A 26,579-nucleotide genomic window follows, 5' to 3' on the forward strand; every position below is an offset into this window, starting at 1 on the left:
TACGAATTCAACTACGAGGTTATCGCCGACGTGATGTACCTTGAGGGTAACAGACCGGTCCTCCACGTCGTCGATACCGCCACGGCGTTCAACGCCGCCCGGTTCCTTGAGGACATTTCTGCGAAAGCCACTTGGGAAGCCCTACGCCTCTGCTGGATAGATGTGTATCAGGGACCCCCAGACTGGCTAGTTACCGACGCTAGAACAAACTTCCGCTCAACAGAATTCCGAAACGCGGCGAGAGGAATGGCAATTGAAATCAAGGAAATTCCCATAGAAGCCCACAACAGTATTGGGAAAGTTGAACGATACCATACACCTCTAAGGAGGGCGTACGAAATCATCAGAGCAGAAGACCCAACAATTACGCCAGAATCAGCACTTCAAACAGCAGTCAAAGCAGTCAACGATACTGCTGGCCCGAACGGAATAGTGCCAACACTCTTGGTATTCGGCTCGTACCCACGAATTACCGACGATTCGCCGCCATCTCCCGAAGTCACAAGGCGGGCGAAAGCGATTAAGAAGGCGACGAGCGAAGTACGCGAACTTCACGCAAGGCGACAGGTGGCAGAAGCTATCGCCACCCGCAATGGCCTTGATACAGGGCCAATTGTTAATTTACCGCTACGGTCGCAAGTACGAGTATGGCGCGAAAAGAAGGGCTGGACCGGACCGTTTACTTTAGCAGCCATAAACGGCGAAACCTGTACTGTCGATACGCTACGTGGTCCGAAGACCTTCCGGTCTACCGTAGTCAAACCATACTACGAAGATCCCGATCAACCACCTAATTCCATCGCCGCGCCAGAAGAAGAAGAACCCGAAGCTGAGATACCGCAGCAGGAAGTAGTACGCGACGAAATTATCGTCGCCGGCGGAGGCAGTGAACCGGACGAACCGCAAGAGGCACCGGAGCCACCGAGAAGACGCCCGGGCAGACCCCGGAAGAGACCACTGCCAATCGCCTACTTCACAGAGGAATTCAACGATGACCCGGATTATCAACAAATATTCCTATCGATTAAGGAGCAAGCAGACGAAGAATTAGCAATCAAACTACGACGAGAAGGTGTTATTACTACACCAGGCGAACCGTTCGAACAGTCAACTAAACAAGAGATCAACAGCCTCATCGCTAGAGGAGTGTTCAAATTCACCCAGTTCAATAAGAGAAGGCACCAGAACGTACGAATCTTCCGATCTCGTATCGTCAACGAAGTCAAGGGTAAAACAACCGAACCCTACGAGAAATCGAGACTTGTAATACAGGGTTACGCCGACGATAGCAAGAAGGCTATATTGACCCAATCGCCAACGATTCAACGGGCGAGTCAACGGCTAATTCTGTCAATTACCCCGTCACTCCTACGAGAAGGGAAACAACTATGGCTTCGAGATATCACACAAGCCTACGTTCAATCCTCCACAAGGCTCAATCGCACTATTCTCGCCTACCCACCGAAGCAAATTCAAGACCAGTACCCAAAAGGGACCATTATGGAGGTTGTGAAGCCTCTGTACGGAATCGCAGAAGCTGGAACCCACTGGTGGGCAACGTATCACAAGCATCACAGAGAGAATCTCCAGATGGTTACTTCTTCGTACGATCCATGCCTATTGATCTCATCTACCGAAAATCCATACTTTGGCTGTATCGGCATGCAAACCGACGATACCCTCGGTTTGTCAGACAAGGCGTTCTCACAATTAGAAGACGAACAGTTAGAAAAAGCGGCTTTTACGGCAAAAGCGAAGAATATCCTCACAATTGACGAACCCCTCCAATTCAACGGAGGGATAGTCGCGCTGTCAACCGACAATTCGATCAATTTGAGGCAAAAGGGACAAGCCAAGAAGTTACGATGTATTGAGACTACTGAACCCAACCCAAAACAGCAATATGTCGAACAACGCGCCAGAGGGGCGTACATCGCGTCAATTTGCCAACCCGAGGCCTGTTTCGATTTATCTACTGCTGCCCAACACCAAGACCCCTCGCCAGAAGCGATAAAAGCACTGAATCAACGGATTCGATGGCAAATGGAATCGCCTAACCGAGGAATAACGTTTATCCCACTCGACCTTACAACAGCCAAGCTATTCGTTTTCGTTGACGGGTCGTTCGCTAATAACCACGACCTCTCCTCCCAATTAGGGTTTCTGATCATCCTAGCCAACGACACTTCCTCTGACAGCAACAACGGAGAATTCACGATTCACGGTAACCTCGTTCATTACAGCTCTACGAAGAGTAAACGAGTCACCCGCAGCGTATTAGCGTCAGAGATCTACGGGATGGTCGCTGGCGTCGATATGGCCTACGCCCTCGCCACAACCCTGGCGACAATCACTGACCACCTCAACCTACCAACGATTCAGACAGTTGTCTGTACCGATTCTTATTCGCTGTACGAGTGTCTCGTGAAGCTGGGCACTACCAAAGAAAAGCGACTCATGATCGATATCATGGCGTTGAGACAATCGTACGAAAGACGAGAACTACAAGAAATTCGTTGGATTAACGGCGAAGACAACCCTGCTGATGCCCTCACGAAGAGCAAACCAAATCGAGCCCTCGAGAGATTCGTTGATAGCAACACGATAACGATACGTATGGAGGGATGGGTAACAAGACCGTAACTACGGGAGAAAGTAGGGATAGGAGGCCGAATTGACGAGGAGACGGAACTGTATAGGGACAACGTATTCCAACCGCTTCAACACCATAAAAAGAGAGTTTCCAGTGTTGCGATAGTTGGAATACGGAGCCGTGTGGCACTTCCAGCCACACGCCCGCCAGGCTGAGAGGCCCAAGCCTCCCAGACCCACGTGACAGGCCAAGGGGGAATATCCCCACCTTCTAGTCAACAACACCACTTTCAACAATCATCATGAACCATCGATTAGAACCAATTTACTGTTATTTGTTATTGACGAACGGAATTCCGTTTCACCCCCTGTTTCACCCCCTGTGAAACCTACAGAAACATTCAATCACAAAAGAACTTCTGGTCATCAATTCATATCATCAACACTTATCAAAAAATCACAAAAAGTTCATCTCAACTCAGGGGGACTTACCACATCTGAGGAGTTGAACCCAGGACTCTTAACTTGAACCTTATATAAGTTCATGCTCGACCATACCACTGATACGCAGCCAGGAGGGTTGGAATTACGAAACGGAAGAGACACCTAGTTGCTCATTTTATGCCTCTGAAAGCTTCGGGCAGATAAGACGAACAGGTGGTTCACTTTATAGTCTTCGTGTAACGGAACCGATAAGACTTTTTACAAATTGCGAAAACTCCACAACCCTGAATTGAACCCACGAAGGGGAGCTTGCCAGTCTTACGGTCCTTGCGAATAGCTACAAGTTGGGTGGCTAGACCAACTACACTAAACGGCAGGTTCATTAGACAGGGGGGGCGTCTTGCGTTTTGTTGAGAATTGAGGCGTTGAGATTGGCTATATACCCTCAAACCTCTAGGCAACAATCGACAAAATCACCAACTTGAAACAAGAAGTGTCTAGTCACGAACTCAATCTTGGCCACGGCGAAAAACCAACTGCACAACGATCAGAAGAGAGAGACCAGTTCTCTTTTCAAGAGAGATCATGAATTCAACTACGGAAACTGCAAAATACACACAGCGGCTACAGACTGACAGCGACTGGAACCACTGGTTCAACAACTTACAGATGCTGGCAAACGTTCATGAAGTCTGGGACTATGTGAATCCAAAAGGAACCAAGATTAATACTAAGCCAAGATTGGAATTCCCAGACCCAAAAGACCTCAGACAAGAAGAACGAGCAAACTATAGCAACGTTATCAGCTATGGAAAAGCTATCTATCAAGAAGAAAAAGACCAATACAACCAGGTTCGGCGAAGTCTTCTAGAAATTCACAGTTGGATCATGAACACTGTAGCAGCCACTTATATCAGCCAAGTCAGCAAGGAGCAAACAGTCAGGGATATCATAAAAGCTCTTGAAAAACAGCTAGCGCCAGACAACTTTGGGAGACAACAAATGGTATTGGAAAGATATAACAAGCATATGCTATCAATCAAAAGAGCAAAACTTGGAGGATGGCTCATAATCTATCGAGAAATCATGGATGAAGCCCAAACAATCGGAATCCCTGCTCTCAGCGATCCAGTTACTCAAGTCTCTGAGTTCTTGAAAGCAGTCAAGCAAATTGCACCAGATTACTACACATCTGCCTCTTACGACTTCACAAAGCGATACAAGGATGACCCAACCTACAGTTCGATCAGCAAGACTGCTGGAATTGAGCAAGCTAACGATTTCCGCAGTTGGGTGAGAACTTTCCACCCAGACTGGCTGAATGCTGCTCCATTAAAAGACACGAGTTTCGCTACTTGGCAAGGAGAAAACGAACAAGGAATAAAACAGGGGGCAAAACGAGAGCAAAAGTGTGCAGCTTGCCCAAACGAAAGTCACCGATTTGTTGATTGCAAACATGCCAACCCTAAGAAGCGAGGCCCAAACTATCATGAAGATAATCCAGAAAATAAGAAAGCACTGGAAAGATTGAATGAGTATCTCCAGAAGAAACCACACTTAAAGAGAATAGTTGAAAAACTACGAAAAGGGGCAAGCGATCAGCAGTCTCAAAAGTCCCCAGATCGAGCAACATCTTCCTCAAACTGGAGAAACACTACACAATCATCATCCCACTATACTCAAGAAGTGTCTGATGGAGAAGGATCACTCTCATCTTTCGTCACTATCGTCAATCAAGGAGAAGCAAGTCTCTATTCAGGATTCCCACTGTCAGACAGTGTGATAGTAGACTCAGGAACAGGATTCCACATCTGCAACGACTCCTCAAGACTTCATGATCTCGACTACACAGTCACAAAAGACTTCACCACTGGAGGAGGAGATGTACATGCAATTGCGAAAGGCACAATGATCATCAAACCAAACCAAGGCGGCAAATCCAACAACAAGGAGATCAAAGTCAGAAATGTATGGCTTGTGCCTGGATACCCAACATCGCTCCTTGGGACAGAACCGCTGAAGCAAAAAGGGATCATCTTTACAACAGGAATACCGGGTCTTATCGACTCAAAAGGCAGACTTCTATTCAAAACACCAAACCGATATGGTCAATACATTATTGAAGCTGGCCCAGCTCTGCTGAACAATACCTCGTTCAGCAATACCGAGAAGACTGTGAGATTCAGCCCAACCGTAGAAAGGAAACCAACCAAAGGTTTTCAGTCAACAAGACAACCACTCCCAACATCATCAGCAGAAGCCAAGTTGTGGCATGAGAGACTTGGTCATCCAGGCGCTGAGGGACTGGAACAGCTACTTAAAACAGCTCTTGGGATACAGATAAAAGGAATCACAAAAGTGGAATGTGATGCCTGTGCTGTTGGGAAGGCAACTCGCCAAATTTCCCGCAGAAACCCAGACCATTGGCCAACTGCTGTAGGAGATTATCTATCTCTCGACTTCTTTACACTTAGCAAAGCATACAATGGGGAGAAGGTAATCCTGCTGGTCAGCGATGGCTGGTCAGGGTTCTTCTGGATAAGAACTCTTCGTACTCGAAAGGAGGGACTACAAGCTATGACAGAATTAGCAGCATACCTCGAGAGACAGTGCTTTATCAAAATCTCTATTCTACGCCTAGATTGGGAGGTTGCTTTACGCAATGCGTTTGAACTATGGGCAGCTGTGAATGGATATATGATTGAAAGATCAGCTGAGTACACTGGTGCTCAAAACCCAGCAGAAAGAGCTGGAGGTGCTGTGTTTATGATCATGAGAGCACTTCGATTTCAATCTCGCTTTCCTGAATTGATGGCACCAGAGCTGGCAAAAGCAGCAGTTTATCTGTCAAACAGATTGCCTCGAAGACGCCACAAGTGGCAGACACCATTGGGGTTGGTCAACACTTGGCTGAACTCTCATCAACAGTCTACCCACAAGAGGGCTGAAAAGCCACAACTAGCACACTTGAGGCGATATGGCTGCAGAGCTTACCCCTTGACACAAAACTACAAGAGAGGAATAGAAAAGTCAAACAAAACTGCGCCAAGAGCTCATATTGGCTATCTATATGGTTATGACAGCACAAATATCTACAGAATCTGGATCCCAGCAATAGGAAAAGTCATGAGAACTAGAGACGTTACTTTCGACGAAAACACGCTGTATGATCCAAGGATTGAGGATACCAGCAAGTTAAGCCAAATGGAACTTGAATTCCAGTTCACAGAAATGGATATCCCATTCACAAATCCAATTGAACAAGACCTAGACACAGCTGGCTGGGATGGAGAAGATTTCAGCGATAATATTACCGGGCCACTACCCGCCTCGAATCCAGCCGCTCAAGAAACAACACCGGCAACACCGATGCAGGAGAAAGAATCAGGGGATTTTCAATTACCTACACCCACTTCTCTATCACCAACAGTACAGCTGTCAGATTCTCAAACAACTGAGGGGGTGAGGGAGACTCCAGAAACTCCAGAAGTATCGCCAACTCCAGAACAATCGGATCAAAGTGAGACCATAGAGGAAACCTCAACAGACCGACTCGAACTACAACAGACACCAGTCATAGAATTGGAACCAGAAGAAATCATACCACAAGATTCCTCCACAGTAATCCCAAACATAGCGAGAAGGGGAAGACCTCGTGGCAGCAGAAATCACAACATCTACAATCGATCAGCCCCTCTTGGTCAAACAAATCAACAGCCACCAGAAGCAACAAGATCATCACAAAGACTGAGAAGAGCAAGAGAATCCCACTTCACACTGCAATCTACGGATACAGTAAAAGGAAGAGATCAATGGGATGCATCAGCAGATGATTTAGGCAATCCACACCAAAAGACACTTCCACCAGTTCCAAAGAATTACAGTGAAGCGATCAAACACCAATACAGTCACAAATGGATTGCTGCAATGAATATTGAGAACAGATCACTATGGCAAATGGGCACGTTTGAAATGATTGATCTTGGCAATATTGATCAAGACACTCAGCGAATTATCCCATTGAAGTAGGTATTCACATATAAGGGCAGCAAAGGATATCTCAAGAAGTTCAAAGCGAGGATCTGTGTTCGAGGAGATCTCCAACCGACAAATGAACTAGAGACCTATGCCTCAACGCTTGCTGGTATATCGCTGCGAAGTCTCATGGCAATTGTGGCGAGATTTGACTTAGAGACTCTTCAATTGGACGCAGTCAACGCATTTACACATGCCACAATTGATGAGGAAGTCTATGTTTGGTTTCCTCCAGGATTCAGACAAGAGGGATACTGTCTTGCCCTGCGAAAAGCACTATATGGATTGAGACGAAGCCCACTGCTATGGCAAAAGAATCTGGAGAGATCATTCAAGAAGCTTGGCCTTATCCCACTCCAAGAAGATGACTGTATCTACACCAATCAATACTTCATAGTATTCCACTTTGTGGACGATATTGGGGTTATATACCATAAAAAGCATGAAACCAAAGTAAAAGAAGCAGTTCAACAACTCAAAAAGGAGTATGAAATGAAAGATATGGGAGAATTGAGTATCTTCCTAGGAGTCAGAATAATAAGAGAACGAAAAACCCGTCAACTATGGATGAGTCTCGACAACTATATATCTAAGGTCACTGAAGAATTCAAGATCAGAACCTCAACCAAGCGACGCCAAACACCTATGGCAATAGATAACCTGGTCCCAAGTCCTGGTCAGGCTACGCCAGAGGAAATCAACTACTATCAACGGAAGGTTGGATCAATCAACTATGCTGGAGTGATTGGCAGACCAGATATAGCTCGAACAAGCTCGAGACTAGCAGAATTCCTATCAAATCCATCTTCTGAACACCAGAAAGCAGCATATGAATGCTTACAATATCTTGAGGACAACAAATACCTCGCTATCGAGTTCAACTGCAAAGGGAAAGGAGTCCTCTACTGCGCCTCAGACGCTTCATTCGCTGATGACTCTGTCACTCGAAAAAGCACTCAAGGATATGTGATGATGCTATTCGGAGGTCCAATTCATTGGAAAGCAGTCAAACAACGAAGAGTAGTCACTTCAAGCACAGAAGCTGAGCTTGCTGCTTTGACAGCAGCCACAAGAGAATATATGGCAACCATTCGACTCATGGAACAATTGAATCTCCAATTAGATGATAAATACATCATGCAATGCGACAATAAGCAAACTCTTCGACTATTGATTGCTGAAAGACCCCAAGCGACTAGCAAATTACGCCATATCAATATCAACAACTTATGGCTTCGCCAGGAATTACAGAAGGGATCAATTGACTTTCAATGGGTTCCAACCAACGAAATGGTGGCAGACGGTATGACTAAAGCAATGCCAGCCCAAAAACACAACCACTTTATCGCCCAATTGGGTATGGCGAATATTGAACATTTGATCGAGAAGAACGCAGTATGAATCTGGAATTTGGTAGTAAGTATACGGAGTTCTGAATAGTATCATTTCTGTATTTGAATGAGAATACAGAGAATCAACCTACAACAGGTTGCCTCTCTGAGGGGGTGTGTCACACGGACCACTGCATATATCGGGGCATGCATTCAACCCATGCACCCGGCTATTGTTTCCCATATAAAACTAACGGGGATGTCATTTTGTGCATGAAAACCTTCAAATCGGTAATTACCGAATAGACGGTTATATAATCAACCCAATAACCCCTAGACAGTCTCTAAGGAATGGAAGCATCTTTTTTTACCCCATAAGTGGTGGGCAAATTGACTGCGTGACATTACTCTTAAGCAAGGCACGTGACCGGGATTTTACATCTTCCTCCGATCTATCACACGCTAAAGATTACCACTCCACACCAATATGGAAATTCCCCCCAAAACATCAACAACAGCGAGAACGAAATTTTTGAAAATCGGAGCAAAAACGGCCCCAAATACGCGTGCTCGCGGCCACAGAGCCCCCTTCGATGCAATGCCATCCTCGGCCTTGATTCTACGTCCCAAAGGGGCCCAAGATGGCCGCAGAGCACGCCCCGACTACAATGAAAAACTTGAGAGCAAGCCGCAAAATACGACATATCAATAGACAACACTGTTACCACCACCACAGGCGAGCCACAAGCCGCTACACGAAGCACTAAGACTGCGCCCAAACAATCAACTTCAACACAACAGCCGCCGACAGGTTTTGGGTCACCTGTCACCCCCGACAAAGTTTGCAACGTCCCACAACGACGAAGATGAGTCCGACAGAACAGTATCACCTTCCGCACGGAGAAAGCACCAGGCATTAGGCATGCTACGATCGATGCCACACAATACTACAGACCACAGACAGACTGGTCCCCTGTCGCCCCTTTTGCGAAGAAGGATTGGTGTCCCTTCAACGCGCGACAATGTCTGCGGAATCTGTGCGGGAGCTCTCATACCCAGTAATCGAACATGTCGGAGTCAGTGGAGCATTGTGCTTCGTGGAAGACCCTTGGGCCAATGTGGTGGAGGGCAATAGTGGTCAACAGGCAAGAAACAAGAGGCCACATAGGAACCCGGCAGGAGGCAACAAAGAATTTACAGATGCAACTGAGAAAACGGCACATACAAGTCCGGGAGGATACGGACAAAACAAAGAGACAAAGCTGAGCGCTGGGGGGAGACTGTAGGTACAAAGAACCAGGTACGGTGCTACCAGCACCAACTGAACCGAAGCAGGAGGACGCAAAACAAGCATTCTAGAGAGCAACACAAAAGCGAGAAAGCAGACAGGAGAGCAACACACTTCTTCAACAGAGGGCACAAACACACAGAATAGAGAACATAGTGGGGAGCTTGGGGATAGCTGGCCCTGATGCAACATCAGGGCGAAGTGGGGCGTCGCTGTTCATTGTCGACGCTTCGGCTACCTGCCAAACCCCGCTTTCCGGGCATAGCTGCTGGCATAAGAGCGGCTTCATAACCGAGTAGGAATAAATCAATCAATCAATCATGGAAATTCCCCCCCGCGATTTAGGAAGTGCCATGAATCTCGGTTCTAATAGTGTCGATAGACCACTCATTGATTGAGACTCTTCATACAAGGGTCCCTGGTTAAATGACGTATTTAGTGCTTAGACTGGGTAGAATCCTTTTTGGATACTGGCGTAAAACAGCGGAGAAGCACAGCATATGGGCTACAGCCAACCGTAGAAGGCCAATTTCAACTTGTTTGAAGCTGAACCCTGGGCTTGAACCCGGCTGTCAAGTACCTGTTGGAACTTTCAGTCTGTGATAAGCAAGTAAGTTTCGTGTCGTAAATCTCTCCAGCTAATGAGTCGGGAAGCGGAGTGGTTTCTGTAGGTGGTCCCCAGACTCGAATTTGCGTCCAAGCAGGCTTGCCCTGTCTCTTCATTTTCAAATTAGATGGGTTATAAACTTGTGGCCAGCCCATTTTGTTCCTCTTCTTTAACTTGTCGTGCTATCACTACGTGTTGTTCCCCCCTGGTTGGCTAGTATTTCAAAATTACCAATACCCACACACAATGCTTTCAGACGCAGAAAAGCAGGCAAAATCACGAGATGAAGTCTCTACCCACCGTGGTAGCGTACGAAACCACAATACCCAAGACGACGGGGGCCACCTACACCGTAGACTCAATAACCGTCAAATCCAGCTCATAGCTGCAGGCGGATCTATTGGAACGGCGCTTTTTATCAGCATCGGTGGCGGACTCGCTAAAGGTGGACCTGGGAGTCTTTTGTTATCGTTTTCCCTCTACACCCTCATTGTCGCCTTGGTCAACAACTCAGCAGCCGAGATGAACACATACATGCCTGTTGCTGGTGGGTTCATTCGCCTTGCTGGATACTGGGTGGATGACGCGCTCGGCTTTGTGGCTGGGTGGAACTTCTTCTTCTATGAAGCTATCCTTATTCCCTTTGAGATTACAGCTTTCAATGCTGTCCTCTCTTTTTGGAGTGACGAGTTTTTAAAGCCTGGACCAACAGCCGGGATTTGTGCTGCCGTGGTCGTTCTCTATGGGTAACGTTTTTGTTTCTTTCTTTTTTTGCACTGTCATCAATACTTTTCACTGGTGTACTGATACTGATTTCCCATGAGCAGGCTAATCAACGTTCTTGCGGTTCGAGGATACGGCGAAGCTGAGTTTTGGCTATCCGGCGGAAAGCTCATCTTGATTGTTTTGCTCTTCTCCTTCACTTTTGTCACAATGGTCGGCGGTAATCCTCAAAGGGATGCTTACGGTTTCCGACACTTTTCGGGGCCCGGCGTCTTTGCGACTTATCTCTCAAGTGGCGACCTTGGCCGCTTTGAGGGGTTCCTTGCAGCTCTTTTCACCGCTTGCTTCACCATCGTCGGCCCGGAATACATCTCCATGGTAGCTGCGGAAGCTCAGCGCCCCACCGTCTACATAAAATCGGCTTTCATAACGGTCTATTACCGATTCTGCATCTTCTTCATAATCGGAGCTTTGACTGTTGGCATCGTTGTGCCGTACAATGATCCTGCCCTTGTCCAGCTCTACTTCAGTGGAGGTGACAGTTCCACTGCTGCTGCCTCTCCCTATGTCATTGCAATGGAGAACCTCGGGATTGGTGTCTTGCCTCATGTTGTTAACTTTCTGGTTCTCACGTCCGTTTTCTCGGCTGGAAATACTTACACTTACTGTGCAACTAGAGCACTTTACTCGCTAGCACTTGAAGGCCGGGCCCCAGGCTTTCTCCGTTATTGCAATAAGAGCGGGACCCCGATTTACTGTCTTGGTCTGGTTATGCTTTTTCCCTTGCTCTCTTTTTTGCAGGTCAGCAACAGCTCAGCTGTTGTAATGACCTGGCTGCTTGCACTTATAACTGGAGGTGGCCTGATCAGCTTCATCATCATGTCTATCACCTTTATCAATTATTATAAAGCATGTGTAGCCCAGGGGGTTGATCGGAAGACTCGTCCCTATTATGGGTATTTTCAACCTTATGGTGCCTGGATCGCGCTAGTCGCTCAGACTATTATCCTTTTTGTTTACGGCTACTATGCTTTCAGGCCGTGGAACTTGGCGCTCTTCTTTCAAAACTACACCATGCAAATTGTGGCTGTGGTTCTCTTCACCGGATGGAAGGTTCTGAAAAAGACCAGATATATCCGACCTCACGAGCTTGATCTTGTTTGGGAACGTCCACAGATTGATGCCTATGAGGATTCTTTGATCGGCACGGCCAAGGGGTTCTGGACGGAGATGGCTCAGATGGTGGGATTTAAAAGAAGCCAGGTGAGCTTCCATTCTAAAACAGACCAAGCCATGGAAAAGAGGTGATTAACAAAGTCGTGACAGTAACCGTCTCCGGAATTGATAAAGTGCGGCGGCTCGGCAACTTTTGATTGCAACGTGCAGCTGCTGGACCGGTTCAGCAAACTTCGACTTCAGATACATGTACCTACAATCAATTGGTACCGTAGTACATGATAGCGACTCTATAAGGGGATAATTTCTAGAAGTCAATATAATGCCATGGCAATATAAAAGAAGCTTGCATCGCAAAGACATGAACGTTGTAAAACGAGTTGACGAAGTGACAACTAGGATGTAGCTGCACTTAAACCGCTAAGTTGAAGATGTACACGGCCCCCAGGAAAAGCCCTCCGTGTTAATTTACGGAACAAAAAGAGGCTTGAGATAAGTTACAAGGCTCATACGTTCCGACAACCTCTTGTGACTATGTCAGCGTGCTGCAGAGCAGTGATAATGACAAATGGTTTGCTCTTGAAGTTTTGGCTGTACTAGTCCATCGAGGTCCAGTTGGCTGCAGGTACGTCGTGAAGGGAACTAGTCACTCAGAGATTAGCCGAGAACATTTCTAATAAACCGAACGATCTTATTGGATAGTACCTGTTAAATTTACAGATTCTAGCCATGATAGATACCAGCAATTATTAGGGTTACAAGAATGCAATTTGGGAAACATAGGAGTTGATGGCAAATTGTCATTTATACCTGTTGTGATGGGGAAAAAAAGTGGGTATAAACTGGTAACTGTACTATTTATACCCGTAGCCAACTGGACCTCGATAGGATGAACCAAGGGATTTCATAAGTTGCCCTCTTATATATGTGTACTATCCGATTGAATGCCATTCGGCTACAGGTACATGGCTCATAGAGTTATGACCGACTAGGAACATACAGTCTGAGCTTTTTTTTTCAAACTCGTCCTTTTTCTCACAGAATATGGACAAGTATGAACCGATTTGTGGCTCTCAATGCACCTGTAACCCAATGGCATTCTATGGGATATACATATGTAGTAAGTCACACGACTGGTACCCTGGCTGGAGAAGAGAACTTTGGGGCGACGGTTAAACATACCCCTGTAACGCAATAAGACTCAGACTATCAAGAGTACCCCATTATTGGCTGTTGGGCTACAGATACATTGCGAGCCACAGAGCGGCCCAAATTTCTCCAAATTTCGTGGATTATAATGTAGATATGGGACTGGGAAGAAGCTCACTGTCTGTTACTGATTGGCTATAACTCCATAAAGTCAATCCATGTTCGACCAACTCCAGAATAATCCTTATGATAACTTTGGTGAGCATGAAGTCAATAATGGCCATGGATTCTACAAACCAACAATTACAATGTTAATGTCGCGACGACGTACTGTTAAGGGAGATGTTTGCGAATGCTAGTCACGTGAGAATAGCTCTAGCTGACGTACAAGACTGTCATTTATATGTTCTGTGGTGAAAACAGTAGTTAGCAGAATCAAGCCAAATTTCCTCTTGCAAAGAAACCCCTTAGCTCGGAAGTCTCCTATTCGTGAAAGCTTCCATGGCTAGTTTCACGCTTTAAGCTACACTTTGGGTCCTGAATTATAAACCTTTGCGACTTATAATAGACCTTCCCTCAGTACCTGTAACAGAAGTGTGCTCAGAGGAACTTGATCGATATTTTGTTTCATGGACGCCCTGCAGTCAATGTTAAGGTCCCCAAAAACAGCTCATGGATGTTCGGGCATGATTATAGGTCGAAGGACGCTTGTACTTAATGTAATGTCCCGTCACAATTAACAGCCGTGGAGAGACTTATTTATTTTCATGGTCAGTTGAACGATAGTGATATTTCGAAAAGCACATCACATCATGCGTTGGATCATCTAATGCACCTAGTCTCGACATGTTTACGCTTAAGCTGCATGAGGTCGTGATAATAAAGGAACCCAGACGACACGTCTTGGGACAAAGTGCCAGTCGTTTCAGGAGGTCTTTTGTTATCTGTCACTGATCTCGGAAGCTTTCATAGCTTAAGGTTCTTGCGCCCCTCTTTCTTCGACAACAATTCCGGTGTTTTGGTCCCAAATACGGATTCTGGTCAGCTTAAGAATTTGGTCAAGTAACCCACTTCAAGGTAGTCTTTAGCACCGTATCACTTTTGATTGTCCTGTAGACTGAGTCAAACACCAGCGTTTGCAAAGTATTCCGCTCAACTATCTATTGAAAGGTATCAAAGTAAGAAATACGGCTAAGTTTGTTCTTGGAAAGTTGCCTGTCTGCTATTCAATATTCCCCGTCCTGTCTCTGTTTCTGGCTAAAGTACACAAAGAAGATTCCCAGAAAAAGAGTAGCTCAGAGGCTATAGGCTGTTGATAGGAGTGATACTTGATCGCTAAGCCTAGCAGAGTACCGTTGAGTGATCTCATGATCCGAAATGTCTGATTTAGGGACTAAGTGGAACGAAGGGTCTCCGCCAGACAAGAACGTCATCAGGTTGGTATGTGTATCTATTAAACAGAGGTGATTGGTCTTCATCAGAACATATCCTAAGTGTTGTACATTATCTGGCCGCAAGCCACCTTCTTCTGGGTGGTCGCTGACGTCGATTTCTTTTTGTCTATAATCCCTCGTCAAGTCTTTACGGCAACTGCCATCTATCAGGCTCAGCTCCAGACTCCACGTCTATCCATCAAACGCCTTATCTTATCGAGGTTCTTTGCTTGTTGTGTTTATTTAAGCATGTTATCGAATGCAGGGATGAGGGTCTGCGCCAGCCAGAAGGAGAAGACCAGCTTGGGACCGGTCATCAGAAGCTAAAAAAAAAAAAAAGGAAAAACATCAGCCAAGGAAGAATGACAAAAGTTGTATGTGACTGCTACTTACCTTGGGGACCAAGCCCTTGAAGAAGGCACCGGCACCTTCGTTTTTCATCATGTTGGAGACGATCCTGAAGCCGGACTCGGGGTTCTCAAAGTTACGGTTCTGGATACGTGTCTTGATAACATCGAGAGGAGCAGAGACGACAAGGGAGGCGGAAGCACCGGCGATAGAGGCAATGAAGTTTTGGAACCACGACGCCTTGTTGTAGTCGCTCAAACCGAACATATATTCCTTGGTGAAGGCTGAACCACCGAACAGCTGTTTCGTAAAAAGTCAGCCACACGCCACATGATGTTGGAGCTCAGGAGACGCATACCGCGAAGGAACCAGGAGCATTACGGGCGGCAGTCCAGCCCCATCCTCTGTACAGACCGAAGCCCTCATCCGCGACAATCTTGAAAACACCACGGCCACGGAACGCCTCGGGGTTGGTCTGCCTCTTGATCTTTAGGACATCCAGGGGAAGAAGGACGATCTCTCCGATACCGATCAAGCTTTGTTCGTCGTCTGTCAGTTCAATCTTCGAGATATTCTTGTTTCAGCGGCATCAGCTCACCTGCCAGCGGTAGAGTGCATGATGGCCTTGCCAGTCTTCTTGCCGAAAGCATTCTCAAAATCCTTTCCGTAGTGCTGGTTCAGGAAGTCCCTAGCAACGGGCTGGCCACCGTACTTGTATATTCTTTGCAGAACTTTGTAACCGGCAGCGTATCCCAGACCGGGGAACAGCGAGACGAACTTGCGACCGAGGGGTGCAGAGGCCTTGTCTTTGAAGATGACAGCGTTGAGCTGATCCATACCGGAAACCTTCGCGTGGGTAACGTGTCAGCCTTGCATCCTATTCGTTACAGTTCCGGGTCACTGCAGCTCGATGTACCTTGGTCTGGTTGCTCATCAATCGCTTCGCGATGGTGTCGACCTAAGCTAAGTATTAGTCCCCATTTTTGGAATGGCAAAACGATTTCTGTTATGTAAAGAAAACTTACAGGATGGAAGACGGCCAATTCGGCGATACCAGCGGAACCTGTTCAGATATTGTCGTCAGCACAGGCGAACTTTCGCGTAGCACGCGGGCGCAAAATAAGAGTTTCGTACCAGAACCCAGGAGTCGCGCGGTGTTCGACTCCTTCTCCTTTCCTGCGGCCATAGGGGGAGACATCTTGTCTACAGATGCTAGAGGTTATCAAAAAAAGAAGTTGGATATCCTTGATTGAAGAGGTTCGGGTTCCGGAGGTCTATCGTCGACTGGCAAGGCACTCGGAAGAGGGGGAAAAGATTCGCAGAAGAGCAGGACAGGTTTGGAGGCTGCTGGGAAATTTTTACTCACCACTCTGCCCGAACTCGCAGCTTAATTGCTGGCCCTGCAAGGACATGCCCCCCTGAGCGCCGAGCGCCGGGAAGTGGAGACTAGCATGCCAGGGGTTGCGCCGAAGCACAATTCTTGGTAAGGCAGCTCCGACCGTTGCGATTCACGGCCGGTCGGATTGTTCCAGTGAGAGCGCACGCCGGTTTTCCTGGTTAACATGACAAGACTATGCCCTAAACTAAACTGTGAAAAACAAAAATCGAGACATTGTAGTCTTGGATAGACGGCGCTTTCATTTTTTGGTCCCTTGGGTATCTAACATCTTCTCTCACTCCTGTATTGTAACCCTTCAATAGCCTTCCTTCCGTTGACCCTCTGCTACTACCATTGGGTGCCAGAACTCTAGGACCCGCTTCAACTCGACATACAAACTTTTGGCAGTGCATATACATACATCGTTAGTATAGACACAGTTCCTTGGCTAATAGTCTCGGAAGACTGAAACTAGGTCATCCATCCTCATAACGTGGCCAAGCAGTTTGCTCTGCAGGTCCAAATAACTGCTGTACTTGTTGTAGTGCTCGGCAGTCATGACCTCTTCTTCCTTGCCCTTCACGTCCCGTCTCTCCACAAAAGATAGAATGTTACGTTCCCGATATCGGTGCACCTCCAGATTTTGGAGGCATCGGAGCATTGTCTTGTAGTAATCGTCGACGAGTTGATTCTCAATTCTTTCAATGTCGAAGAACCAGAAAAACATGGTTCGCGTCGCTGTTCTGCTGGCATCTTTTGGAACTTCCTGCACATCGACGAAACCAGCCATTTGCATGGCAAGCATTTTGCCTTGAACGTCCTGCTTCTTCATTAGAGCAAGTGAAGGAAGCATCTTCTCATCCAACTTGCCCTTCTCACGAAGAATTCGTGTCAGACGAAGTCCATGCCTGCCGAAAGACTGCTCAATGACGGCATCCACCTCTGTTTGCTTCAACCCCTCCAACAAGGGCTTGAAGTCAACTGTCCACTGCCCTCGGCCTTGACTGCCACAATGGCGCAAAAAGCCCTGTTTGCTTTCTGCTAGCAGCAATAGATGCTGTCGCATTTGATCCAGCCGGTTACCATTTGAGGCCGACTCCTCAAACTTGACCTTAGTTTCGCGAGACCCAGACCCCTCTCCTTCAGTATCGCTGTCGTCTGAATCGGCTCTCCTAGCACCATTTGTTTGGGCACGAACAGGAGCTCTCGCGGTGCTTGGACTCTCGTCGAATGAATCATCGGAGTCGTACATAAGCTGGCCAGGTGTGGCTCTAATTTTTTCGGCACTGCGGAAATCGATCTGATCTGCTGAAGCTTTGCCCACTCCAACAGAAACATCGACGGATTCATCGAGGCTATCGAAGATTTCAAGACTCGTGACGCTGACTTGCCGTGCACTCTGGCTGGGACCGTCGCCGTCGGTCGTATCAGTATCGATCTTAGGGTCGAGTTGGCACCGGGATATTTGCTGAGTCAACAGACGCAAGGCAGTGTGGTAAACGTGACCAGTTGCTTCGCCGAAGGCGTCGGCAGCATATTGAGCGAGACGCTGATTGCGCAGTTCGACGAGGCATTTTTCAGTGTTTACCCTCAAGACAACGTGTGGCTTAATGATCAGTCAGCGAGATGTATGCGCAAAATGCAATTTAGGAAGGGACTCACCTCAAGTTCAGGCACGTCCTCTTCAAAATCCGAAGTTTCCCTCTTTCCCTTGCCGTTCGAAAGCTTCCTCCGCTTGGTTGGGAAGATAGCACCTCGCCCCAGTTGCCGCTTCAATTTCTTGCTCTCCTCGCGAGCTTCTCGGAGCCGCTTCGCAACCTCGCCTTGCATCAGCTCCTTATTACGTGCTGTCATCTTCTCTCCTGGTGCTGTTTTTGTAACTTCCTCCTCGATCTCACGGTATACATCTTCAGGATTTCTAAATGTCTTTGGGCCGACCTGGTCCACGATCTCAGCCGTAACCAGCCGATTCAGGATGGCGTGGAGGTCGAGAAACGAATGTGACGAATGTCCGTTGATTTTTGGCTTAGAAACATTTCCATTGGCGTGCCCATTTGTATAATCGCCGTTGGTGGCCGCCCCGTTTCTGGTCTCGAACGCTTGCGCCAGATCGGAAACTCTGGCATGTCCCAACTGCATAATTGTTTGGACTACTTCCTGTTCTGCAGAGCCGTACTCGATGCCGACCATCTCGATGATCTTTCCGGCTCTAATAAGGTTGTAGCACCCATCAGGATTGGCCTCGTAAGTGGCAATCGTGTTGCTAGAATCGGCCTGGTGATATACGAGATTCTGTTGGACAAGAACTGCGAGTCCGTGGCGCAGCTGTCGTGGGGTCAGACCTGTGGTCTGAGTAAGTTGTGCAATAGTCGATCTTCCTTTACTGAAGAGAACGGCTAGAATTCGCTAAGGGGAAAACGGCTTATTAGTATTACATAGCAAAACCTTTGCGCCGCGGAAGTGCAACCTCCAGGACAGCAAGGCTGGAGGACCCCTTACCGCAGGCAGCTCGCCGCATATGTCGTTGACGAGGTGAGCGCAAAGCTCCGCGCCGTGCTTAGTCTGGCAGAAAGTTTAGGAAAACGACAATCCGTCGAGTGGGCGAGATGTAAGGGCTTACCACTAGCATTGTGGAATGTTTTCAGGAACCAATCTACTCTAGAGATTCTCTCACTATCCCTAGAGCTGAACAAAGACTACCGCGAAGGCATTGAAGTAATACAAGACCGGCGCTGTAATGTAGAGAAAAGCACTTGACTGTAAAAATGTAAGATTGTGGTCGTAGATTGTGTCGCGTTCGACTGGGGGAGGGAATTGAACAAAGTATGGAACTTTTTTTTCTAAGCGGCCACCTAAGGCGGGGTGGGGGACAAGGTCGAAGGAAAGCGCCGAGTCGCCGACAGAGTCATGGAGCTTTCAGGACCTGGTGACTCTCTCTTGTGGGTGTGAGTGTGGCTAGAACCTCAGAAGTGGATAAGGTGAATTTAGTGTCGTGCCACACCTGAGGCAAGACTGCTTAGGTAAGGATAAGATGAACCTATGCTAAATGAGGAATACAGACGTCAATTGGTAGTATGACGGGACATTGCTGTGGCTGACGGACTCCCTCGGGGCAACCCAGGACTCTGATTACATAAACGCACTCTTCAGTGCGCACAGCACAATAGGTGGAGACGGCGGAGGTAATCAGTCAAACGTTCATTGGTGGCTCGGGAAGATGGCAGTTTTCAATCACGTGACAGTACAAATGACCCGTAGCTAACCTCGTTCGATGGATCGAAAATTGGTCGGGATTGTAACGAGGCACTTTCTTGTTGAAGCTCCGACGAATTGAGCGTCACGCAAATCGGAACTGCCAATTCTCGGCAACCCCATCACCGCAATGATTTCTAGACCGACTCTTGCGAGGTCTGCGCAGCAGGCTCTCCGCCACTCGAGCTGTGCTCGCACCATCTCGGGTCGCCGGTTCGCCAGCGCCTCTGCTGGCTCTGGTGCCTTCGAGACCTCCGACGTTGGCGGTGTTAAGGTTGCTGCGAGAGATTCTCAGGGCCCGACGACCAAGCTTGCCATTGTGGCCAAGGCTGGTACTAGATACCAACCTCTTCCCGGTCTGGCCGCTGGTCTTGAGTCCTTCGCTTTCAAGGTATGGATGCAACGCGGAACCACCCTTTTTAACCATTGGGGTTGGTCAAAAAGAAACAATGCGCTGACATGCCTTTCAATCACCAGAACACACAAAAGCGCTCTGGTCTGCGCATCATTCGCGAATCCGAACTCCTTGGCAGCCAATTGACCTCTTACCACACCCGTGAAGCTCTTGTCCTTGAGGCCAGCTTCTTCCGCGATGACCTTCCTTACTTCACGGAACTCCTCGCTGAAGTTGTCTCCCAGACGAAGTATACCAGTGAGAATTGCCTGCACAATTGGCTGAGATTAGACTCGCCTTGCTGATGGTTGTTTAGCGCACGAGTTCCACGAGGAGGTTCAGCCCGTCCTTCGCCTGAAGCAGTCTGGTGTCAGCGCCGTTGCCCAGGCCCTTGATGCCGCCCACTCTGTCGCTTTCCACTCTGGACTCGGCTCCCCCTTCAACCTTACGCCCTCTATCCCCGTCCAGCCCTACTTGAGCGAGTACGCCGTTTCCGAGTTCGCCGATGCTGCCTACGCCAAGCCCAACATTGCCCTTGTTGCTGATGGAGCTTCTGCCGCCAACGTCACCAAGTGGGCCGAGCAGTTCTTCAAGACTGTTCCCTCTAGCTCCTCTGGCAAGCTGTCTTTGAACACCACTGCCACCAAGTACTATGGCGGTGAGCAACGCACCTATGGCACCAACGGCAACGCCCTCGTTATTGCCTTCCCCGGTGCCACCAATGGCCAGGCCTCTCCTGAGCTCGCCGTTCTTGCTGCTCTGCTCGGTGGCAAGTCTAACATTAAGTGGTCCCCTGGCTTCAGCTTGATCTCCAAGGCTGTCGGCCCCGCCCCCGGCCTGTCCACCTCGACTATTAACCTTTCCTACTCTGATGCTGGTCTCTTGGCTGTTCAGCTCTCTGGCTCGGCCGCCGCCGTCCGTAACGCTGCTCAGGAGACTGTCAAGGCCCTGAAGAGCATCTCTGAGGGTTCCGTCAGCAAGGAGGATCTTACCAAGGCTATTGCTAAGGCTAAGTTTGACGCTCTGGAAGCTACCGAGAAGCGCAGCGGCAGCATTCTCCTCGCTGGATCCGGCCTCGTCCACAGTGGCAAGGCCATTGACGCTGCTGAGGCTGCTAAGTCTTTTGAGTCTGTCACGGTCGAAAAGCTTAAGGCGGTAAGTACAGTTGGTCGCTTCATTCCCAAGTTATCTGACTAACGCATTGTTGTAGGCGACAAAGACTCTTCTGGACGGTAAGGCTAGCGTTGCTGCGGTTGGTGACCTGTACGCCCTGCCGTACGCTGAGGAGCTTGGCCTTCGGGTGTAAACGAGAAATGGGTCTGGCCTCGTAGCAGTGGAACGATCCGTGTATCAACAGTCAAGCATTTGCGGTAGATTGGGGAAATGTATCCTTTGTGAACATATGTAGTAGAATTTTCTTGTGTCTGCCTAGCTTGTCTGATTCTTCCGTCTGCCATATTGCACTTTTAATGTTCTTTTTGAAGCCAATCCTGTCCTTCAGGTCTTCCCCTGGATGCATCTCTTTTCTCGGGGAGATGTAATGACTGAGGTTTAGTTGGCGAGGGCGTGATGCCTCCATGCATGGAGTAAAAAACTTGTTGGCTAATCCTCCACTGTGCCATGTCTCATGCCCGTCAACAAACCAGACATTGATTCTACACATGTTTCCTTTCTCTTCTTTGGGCGTAATAAATTGGGCGAGTCCGTTTTAGAAAACCCAGAGGGTAGACCCATTTATGTAGTCCTTTGTCTCCTAAGTTGGTCTGAATCATGTTCACGATCAACAACCTTTGGAACTGGGACTATGCTGAAGCTGATAGATTTAGACGGGCCGACAACTTTATTTAGTACTTCCGAGGAAGTATCAAGCATAAGACAGGTTGTAACATGCAAAGTGGATTGAAAGGACAAACCGAAGATGCTGTTTCTCAATCATTTCAACCGACATACCACACAAACGGAAAGATTTCTGCTGGTAGAACTACGTCAACGAACAAGGTTGAAAGATCGTATGAGAGTCATTTAAGGAATTGATAGCTTAATAATGAGAGAAAGCACTTGGAATTGAAGGTGACGAATGACTACGGAGTCTTTAACTGATTATTGCTCGAAACAATGCTTGGACATGAGGGGGACAATACCGAGCACGGTCCCCCTTAATTGGGGGTTGAGCCACGATCGTCAATTGGTACAGACAAATGTAGGGTTATCGTGGGATGAAAGCAAATGGGGAAAAAAGAGAGTTTCTATAATAAGTCACAGAACTTTTTTGAATACACATCTGACCGCAGTTTGGATGCATTATTGATGTTCAGGTACACCAAATCAAGGCAGGGAGCATTGCCAACACTGTAAGGTGAGGTGATGTCTGCCCTGGTAGTTGTATTTTTGGCTCGAGGGGCTGAACTGAGGAAGAGGGCCACTCATTTGTGGCCATCCCCGGGAGCACTAGCCGTACCCGCACCCACACCACACCTTTTCCTCGCTAGCCCCCGGACCCAAGTGACAAGGCACAGGGTACACCGCACTTCAGGGCACGTCCACTGGCGACGAAGGTACCCAGAGTGAGCACCACTGGACCCGTGAGGAGCGGGAGGAAAGCGCAGCACACTGCACAGCACAGAACCGCACCAGGGCACATTAAGTCCGGGTAAGGTGCGGTAGGGGACTGGCCGGACTGGCCTGGCAAAACAAAGCCTCACCTCACCTCACCTCAACCTCCACACCCAATGCCAACTCCCTCAAGCTCGCCCTTTTTTCGCCCACGATCCACGCTGGTCTTCCGCGCCTGCATTCCTCCCCAACCCTCTATTTCTTGTCGCCCAATTGCGACTCTGTTCGTGCAGTGTCTTTTTGCAGCTGGACGATAATTGGGGAAGCCTTCATTTCTCTCCCCTATCTTTAGGCCTTCGTGGAGCCTGTTCGCAGTACCGATACGAGTTACCTCGACCAGGTGAGACACGCAGCCCATCCTATTTACTTCCTCCGTTTCTTCGCCTCTTGTTCCTCGAGCCCTAGTCCGAGGGTGTTGCGGCATCATCTCCTTTTCTCTCCAGTCGTTGTCTCCCTCTCGCACTGTTTTCCTTTCTCTTATTCGTTGTCTCCCATATTTCCCAGCAGCTGTTCAGCTGTGACTTTCAGCTACCTGTCCTTGATGGGCCTCCCCCGCTATTGGACTTCCGAAGCTAACAGTGGTCAACGACCTCTCGCAGGTAACTCTCTCCATAACAGCAGAGCCGGTTGCGGCCTTTCTGTTTGAGTACATCGACGATTTACAGTCCACGGTGACTGTTTCCTCTCGAGCCCAACGAACCGATTACCCTCCAATTCCCGTCGCAAGGTGCGTGGTCCCGCAGAAATATCGCGACACATCCCCCCTTTATGTGGTTCGATACGACCATCAGCTATCACCAGTCTACATCATTTGTTCTCTCTAGCCATATGTCTCTGAATAGTTGCGGGGGCACTCAAATCAGTTGGGCTAACCTACATGCAGGGGACTGGAGGTCATTGGTAGTCGAGGTGGCACTGCTGTCGCAAGATCTCTTCCTGTACTACCTCGACAGCCCGAGGCCGCAAGATGGTGCCTCCCAAGAAACTGCAGAGTGATATCGGGAATAACAGCAATAAGAACAATATGCCCTTCAACAAGAGAGACTCGGCTATGGGTAAGGCCGATGGAAAGGGTCAAAATGGTCTGCCCCTATCGACATTGTCTCCGCCGTAAGACTTAAAGCTAACCATGATTGAGGCACTCGATCTGGTTTCCGGACAGATACTGCTATTTCCAACAGCCGCCTGGGCAACGAGCGAACCCTTCAGCCATGGGTCCCCGATTCCTCTGACGGTATCGACGGCAGTCTAGAGAAGTCCTCCAGCAGCGGAGCTTGGGATCAGTTTGCGGAGAATGAGCGGCTCTTCGGCCTGAAGACTGACTACGACGAGAACATATACACTACTACTATCGATAAGAGTCACCCTCAGTACAGGGAGCGTATGGCCGCTGCAGAACGTAAAGCACGAGAGATCGAACGCAGCTTGCCCACCACGGCCCATGTTGCCGAGGAGCGTGTAATGGATTTCATTGGTGGCGGTGGTAACGACCAAGGTGGGGATGAAGAGGACAAGTAGGTTCACGTCGTCACTTTTTGATTAAGCAGACTATACTGACAGCCCTTTAGGTACAGTGGAGTTCGCCGCCAGGATTTCCCCCCTCTTTCAACCCGCGAGAACAAGTACACCCCTCCAGCTAAGCGGGCACCTTCTTCGCAATCGACAGTAGCAGGTGCCCCTGTCGATCCGGCGATCATCTCATCGCAGCTTAGAGCGCCCACGAAAAAGCAGACTACGGTTAAACCAGAGGATGCGAAGCTTTTAAGCCAATTGGCAAGCAAGGGCGGTGCTGCCCAGTCTGCAGAAACACCCAAGCCTGTTGAATCGAAACCCGCCGCGAAGTCTGCTCCTAAGCAAGAGCCAGTCAAACAAACCGAGCCCAAGCCATCGGATGCCAAGGCGACTGCCACCAAAACTAGCGACGTCAAGGCTCTTGACAAGTCCCCTGTCCCGACTCGTCCCTCGGCGGCCACCAGTCGTACTATATCCCCCCAAGTTAAGGAGGGCGCACCAAGTGCCGCCTCAACGGTAGAGCGTGATGTACTCAATTCTTTCAAGACCTTTGCAAGCCAGCAGCGGCAAAATGCCGAAAAAGTGCGAAGCAGTAAGGCAAAGGCTGATAAGGAAGTCAAGTTGACGGAGTTGAAGAAGTTCGCCGACACTTTTAAGCTGTCCACACCTGTCCCGACTGACTTGATTGGTATCATTGCTAAGGATCCAGCTAAACAAAAGGAGATCCAGGCAAAGGCACTCTTGAACGCTGAAGAAGTTGCTCGCGCGAAGGCAGATCCTACTACAAAGCCAAAGGACACTCCGTCAAAGGAGGGTGCAGCTAAGCCGGCTACTGACTCTCCAGCAACCCAGTCTGCTACTGCTGCTACTGGAACCGACACAAGAAGTACTGGCCGCCCAACTCCTGCACAGCACACGGTTTCTCCTTCCAATGTACCGAACCGTCATCCCAATGCTCGTCAGTCCTATGCGTCTCCCCAGTATCACGCCCAGACGTACAGAAACGATAGATCAGGACAGCATATGGCGCCACAGAATCGCCAGCCGTTGGCACAGCGCCTCCGCAACGTAGAGCAGCAGAAAATGTCGCAGGCTCCGAACCAGCAGCATGCTGGCGGTCAGGATGTTCGCCTGCCGCCGACTGGGCCAGCGAACAACGATGCACCATTCGCTCGACGTATTAGTGGTGTTCCAAGCCACATCGGCGGCAAGCTGAACCCCAACAGCCACGAATTCAGGCCAAGCCCGTTTGCAGCATCGTTTAACCCCAACAACCACCCCAGCGCAGGATCCAGCCCTCGTTCTTCTGCGACTAACAACGTTGCTGCTACTGAAGCGGCAACCACATCCAACCCAGCGCCTGCCGGCCAATTGATTCGCCGGAAGACCAAGGCGGTTGACGTGAAGAAGTGTTATATCCTCGCCCATGTCAAGACGTTCCAGCCGCCTCAGGGTCGCAACTGGGATGATAACGATGGCCTCAGGCCGTCTTACGACACTCCACCTACCTGGAGACAGCTTCAGGACAACGAAAAGCCCGATTCCACCATGCATCTCACGTCGAAGGAGTTTCTCGAGCGCCAGTCTTTCGCCTCGTCGTCTATGGCTACACCAAATCACACCCACGTTGTGCCTAATGCCCATCAGCACCAGCTTCCTTTCCATTTGCAGCAGCCTGCGCATGGTATGGGTCCACGCCAGTCTCCTCACATGCCACCTATGCCAATGCAGAACCAACATGGAGCACATGTCCCCCATGGACCGTACCAGAATATGGATGACCACCGGATGATGCATTCCAACTCAGCGCAGTCCTTTGCCTCCCCTCGGATGGCCCAGGTGCCGATTACCTATACTCCGGCCATGGGCTCCGCCCAAGTTCCTTACAATCAGCCCATGATGCAACCATTTGTAGGACCTGGTACGCCGAACATGGGTGGCTTCCGAAACTTCTCCAACAACCATCAGTATATGCCACAACAGCCTGGTGGGCCAATGGGAGGACCAATGATGCCTCAGTTCATCAACCCCCAGGGTATGGTACCGGCTCCTCAGATGCCGATGTACGCTGGAGGCCACACTCAATTCATGCCTCCGAACGCTGCACCACCCCAACCTATCCCAGGATCCAACGGCTACCCTAGCCCCGGGCGACCAGTCGCGCCCATGATGGCTCACCAAGGTTCGCAGCAGGGTCAACCGGTGTACGGCATGAGTCCCAACGTGCAGTACCAGCAACCGGCCTTTACCCCACAGCAACCCGGCGGTCAGGGTAAGATAGTGCCTGGCGCCCGATTCCAATAA

General features: G+C 48.9%; 6 protein-coding genes across 6 annotated transcripts; 4 read left to right on the forward strand and 2 right to left on the reverse strand.

The window, feature by feature from the left end:
- Window positions 1-33: 33 nt before the first annotated feature.
- Window positions 34-2,643, forward strand: CTRU02_203406 (uncharacterized protein; the record flags this gene model as incomplete). Its single annotated transcript, XM_070204202.1, has 1 exon — window positions 34-2,643. The coding sequence occupies one exon, from the start codon at window positions 34-36 to the stop codon at window positions 2,641-2,643; it is 2,610 nt and encodes an 869-aa protein (XP_070061965.1).
- A 7,900-nt stretch (window positions 2,644-10,543) lies between these two features.
- CTRU02_203407 (uncharacterized protein) lies at window positions 10,544-12,328 on the forward strand (the record flags this gene model as incomplete). The annotated part of the gene is made up of 2 exons (XM_036724031.1): window positions 10,544-11,043; window positions 11,125-12,328. The coding sequence occupies 2 exons, from the start codon at window positions 10,544-10,546 to the stop codon at window positions 12,326-12,328; spliced, it is 1,704 nt and encodes a 567-aa protein (XP_036584145.1).
- Window positions 12,329-15,017: 2,689 nt separating this feature from the next.
- On the reverse strand, window positions 15,018-16,324 carry CTRU02_203408 (mitochondrial carrier protein; the record flags this gene model as incomplete). The annotated part of the gene is made up of 7 exons (XM_070204203.1): window positions 15,018-15,101; window positions 15,172-15,426; window positions 15,485-15,662; window positions 15,725-15,972; window positions 16,043-16,084; window positions 16,152-16,189; window positions 16,261-16,324. 7 exons carry the CDS (start codon window positions 16,322-16,324, stop codon window positions 15,018-15,020), a joined length of 909 nt encoding a protein of 302 aa, XP_070061966.1.
- Window positions 16,325-16,952: 628 nt separating this feature from the next.
- On the reverse strand, window positions 16,953-19,133 carry CTRU02_203409 (RNA polymerase iii subunit rpc82; the record flags this gene model as incomplete). The annotated part of the gene is made up of 4 exons (XM_070204204.1): window positions 16,953-18,110; window positions 18,167-18,910; window positions 19,004-19,066; window positions 19,125-19,133. The coding sequence occupies 4 exons, from the start codon at window positions 19,131-19,133 to the stop codon at window positions 16,953-16,955; spliced, it is 1,974 nt and encodes a 657-aa protein (XP_070061967.1).
- A 753-nt stretch (window positions 19,134-19,886) lies between these two features.
- CTRU02_203410 (cytochrome b-c1 complex subunit 2) lies at window positions 19,887-21,456 on the forward strand (the record flags this gene model as incomplete). Its single annotated transcript, XM_036724034.1, has 4 exons — window positions 19,887-20,147; window positions 20,234-20,408; window positions 20,467-21,305; window positions 21,361-21,456. The coding sequence occupies 4 exons, from the start codon at window positions 19,887-19,889 to the stop codon at window positions 21,454-21,456; spliced, it is 1,371 nt and encodes a 456-aa protein (XP_036584148.1).
- A 2,274-nt stretch (window positions 21,457-23,730) lies between these two features.
- Window positions 23,731-26,579, forward strand: CTRU02_203411 (pab1 binding protein; the record flags this gene model as incomplete). Its single annotated transcript, XM_036724035.1, has 3 exons — window positions 23,731-23,845; window positions 23,902-24,277; window positions 24,332-26,579. The coding sequence occupies 3 exons, from the start codon at window positions 23,731-23,733 to the stop codon at window positions 26,577-26,579; spliced, it is 2,739 nt and encodes a 912-aa protein (XP_036584149.1).

The sequence above is a fragment of the Colletotrichum truncatum genome, assembly GCF_014235925.2.
Source record: "Colletotrichum truncatum strain CMES1059 chromosome Unknown Contig_0002, whole genome shotgun sequence".
Taxonomy (NCBI): Eukaryota; Fungi; Ascomycota; class Sordariomycetes; order Glomerellales; family Glomerellaceae; genus Colletotrichum; species Colletotrichum truncatum.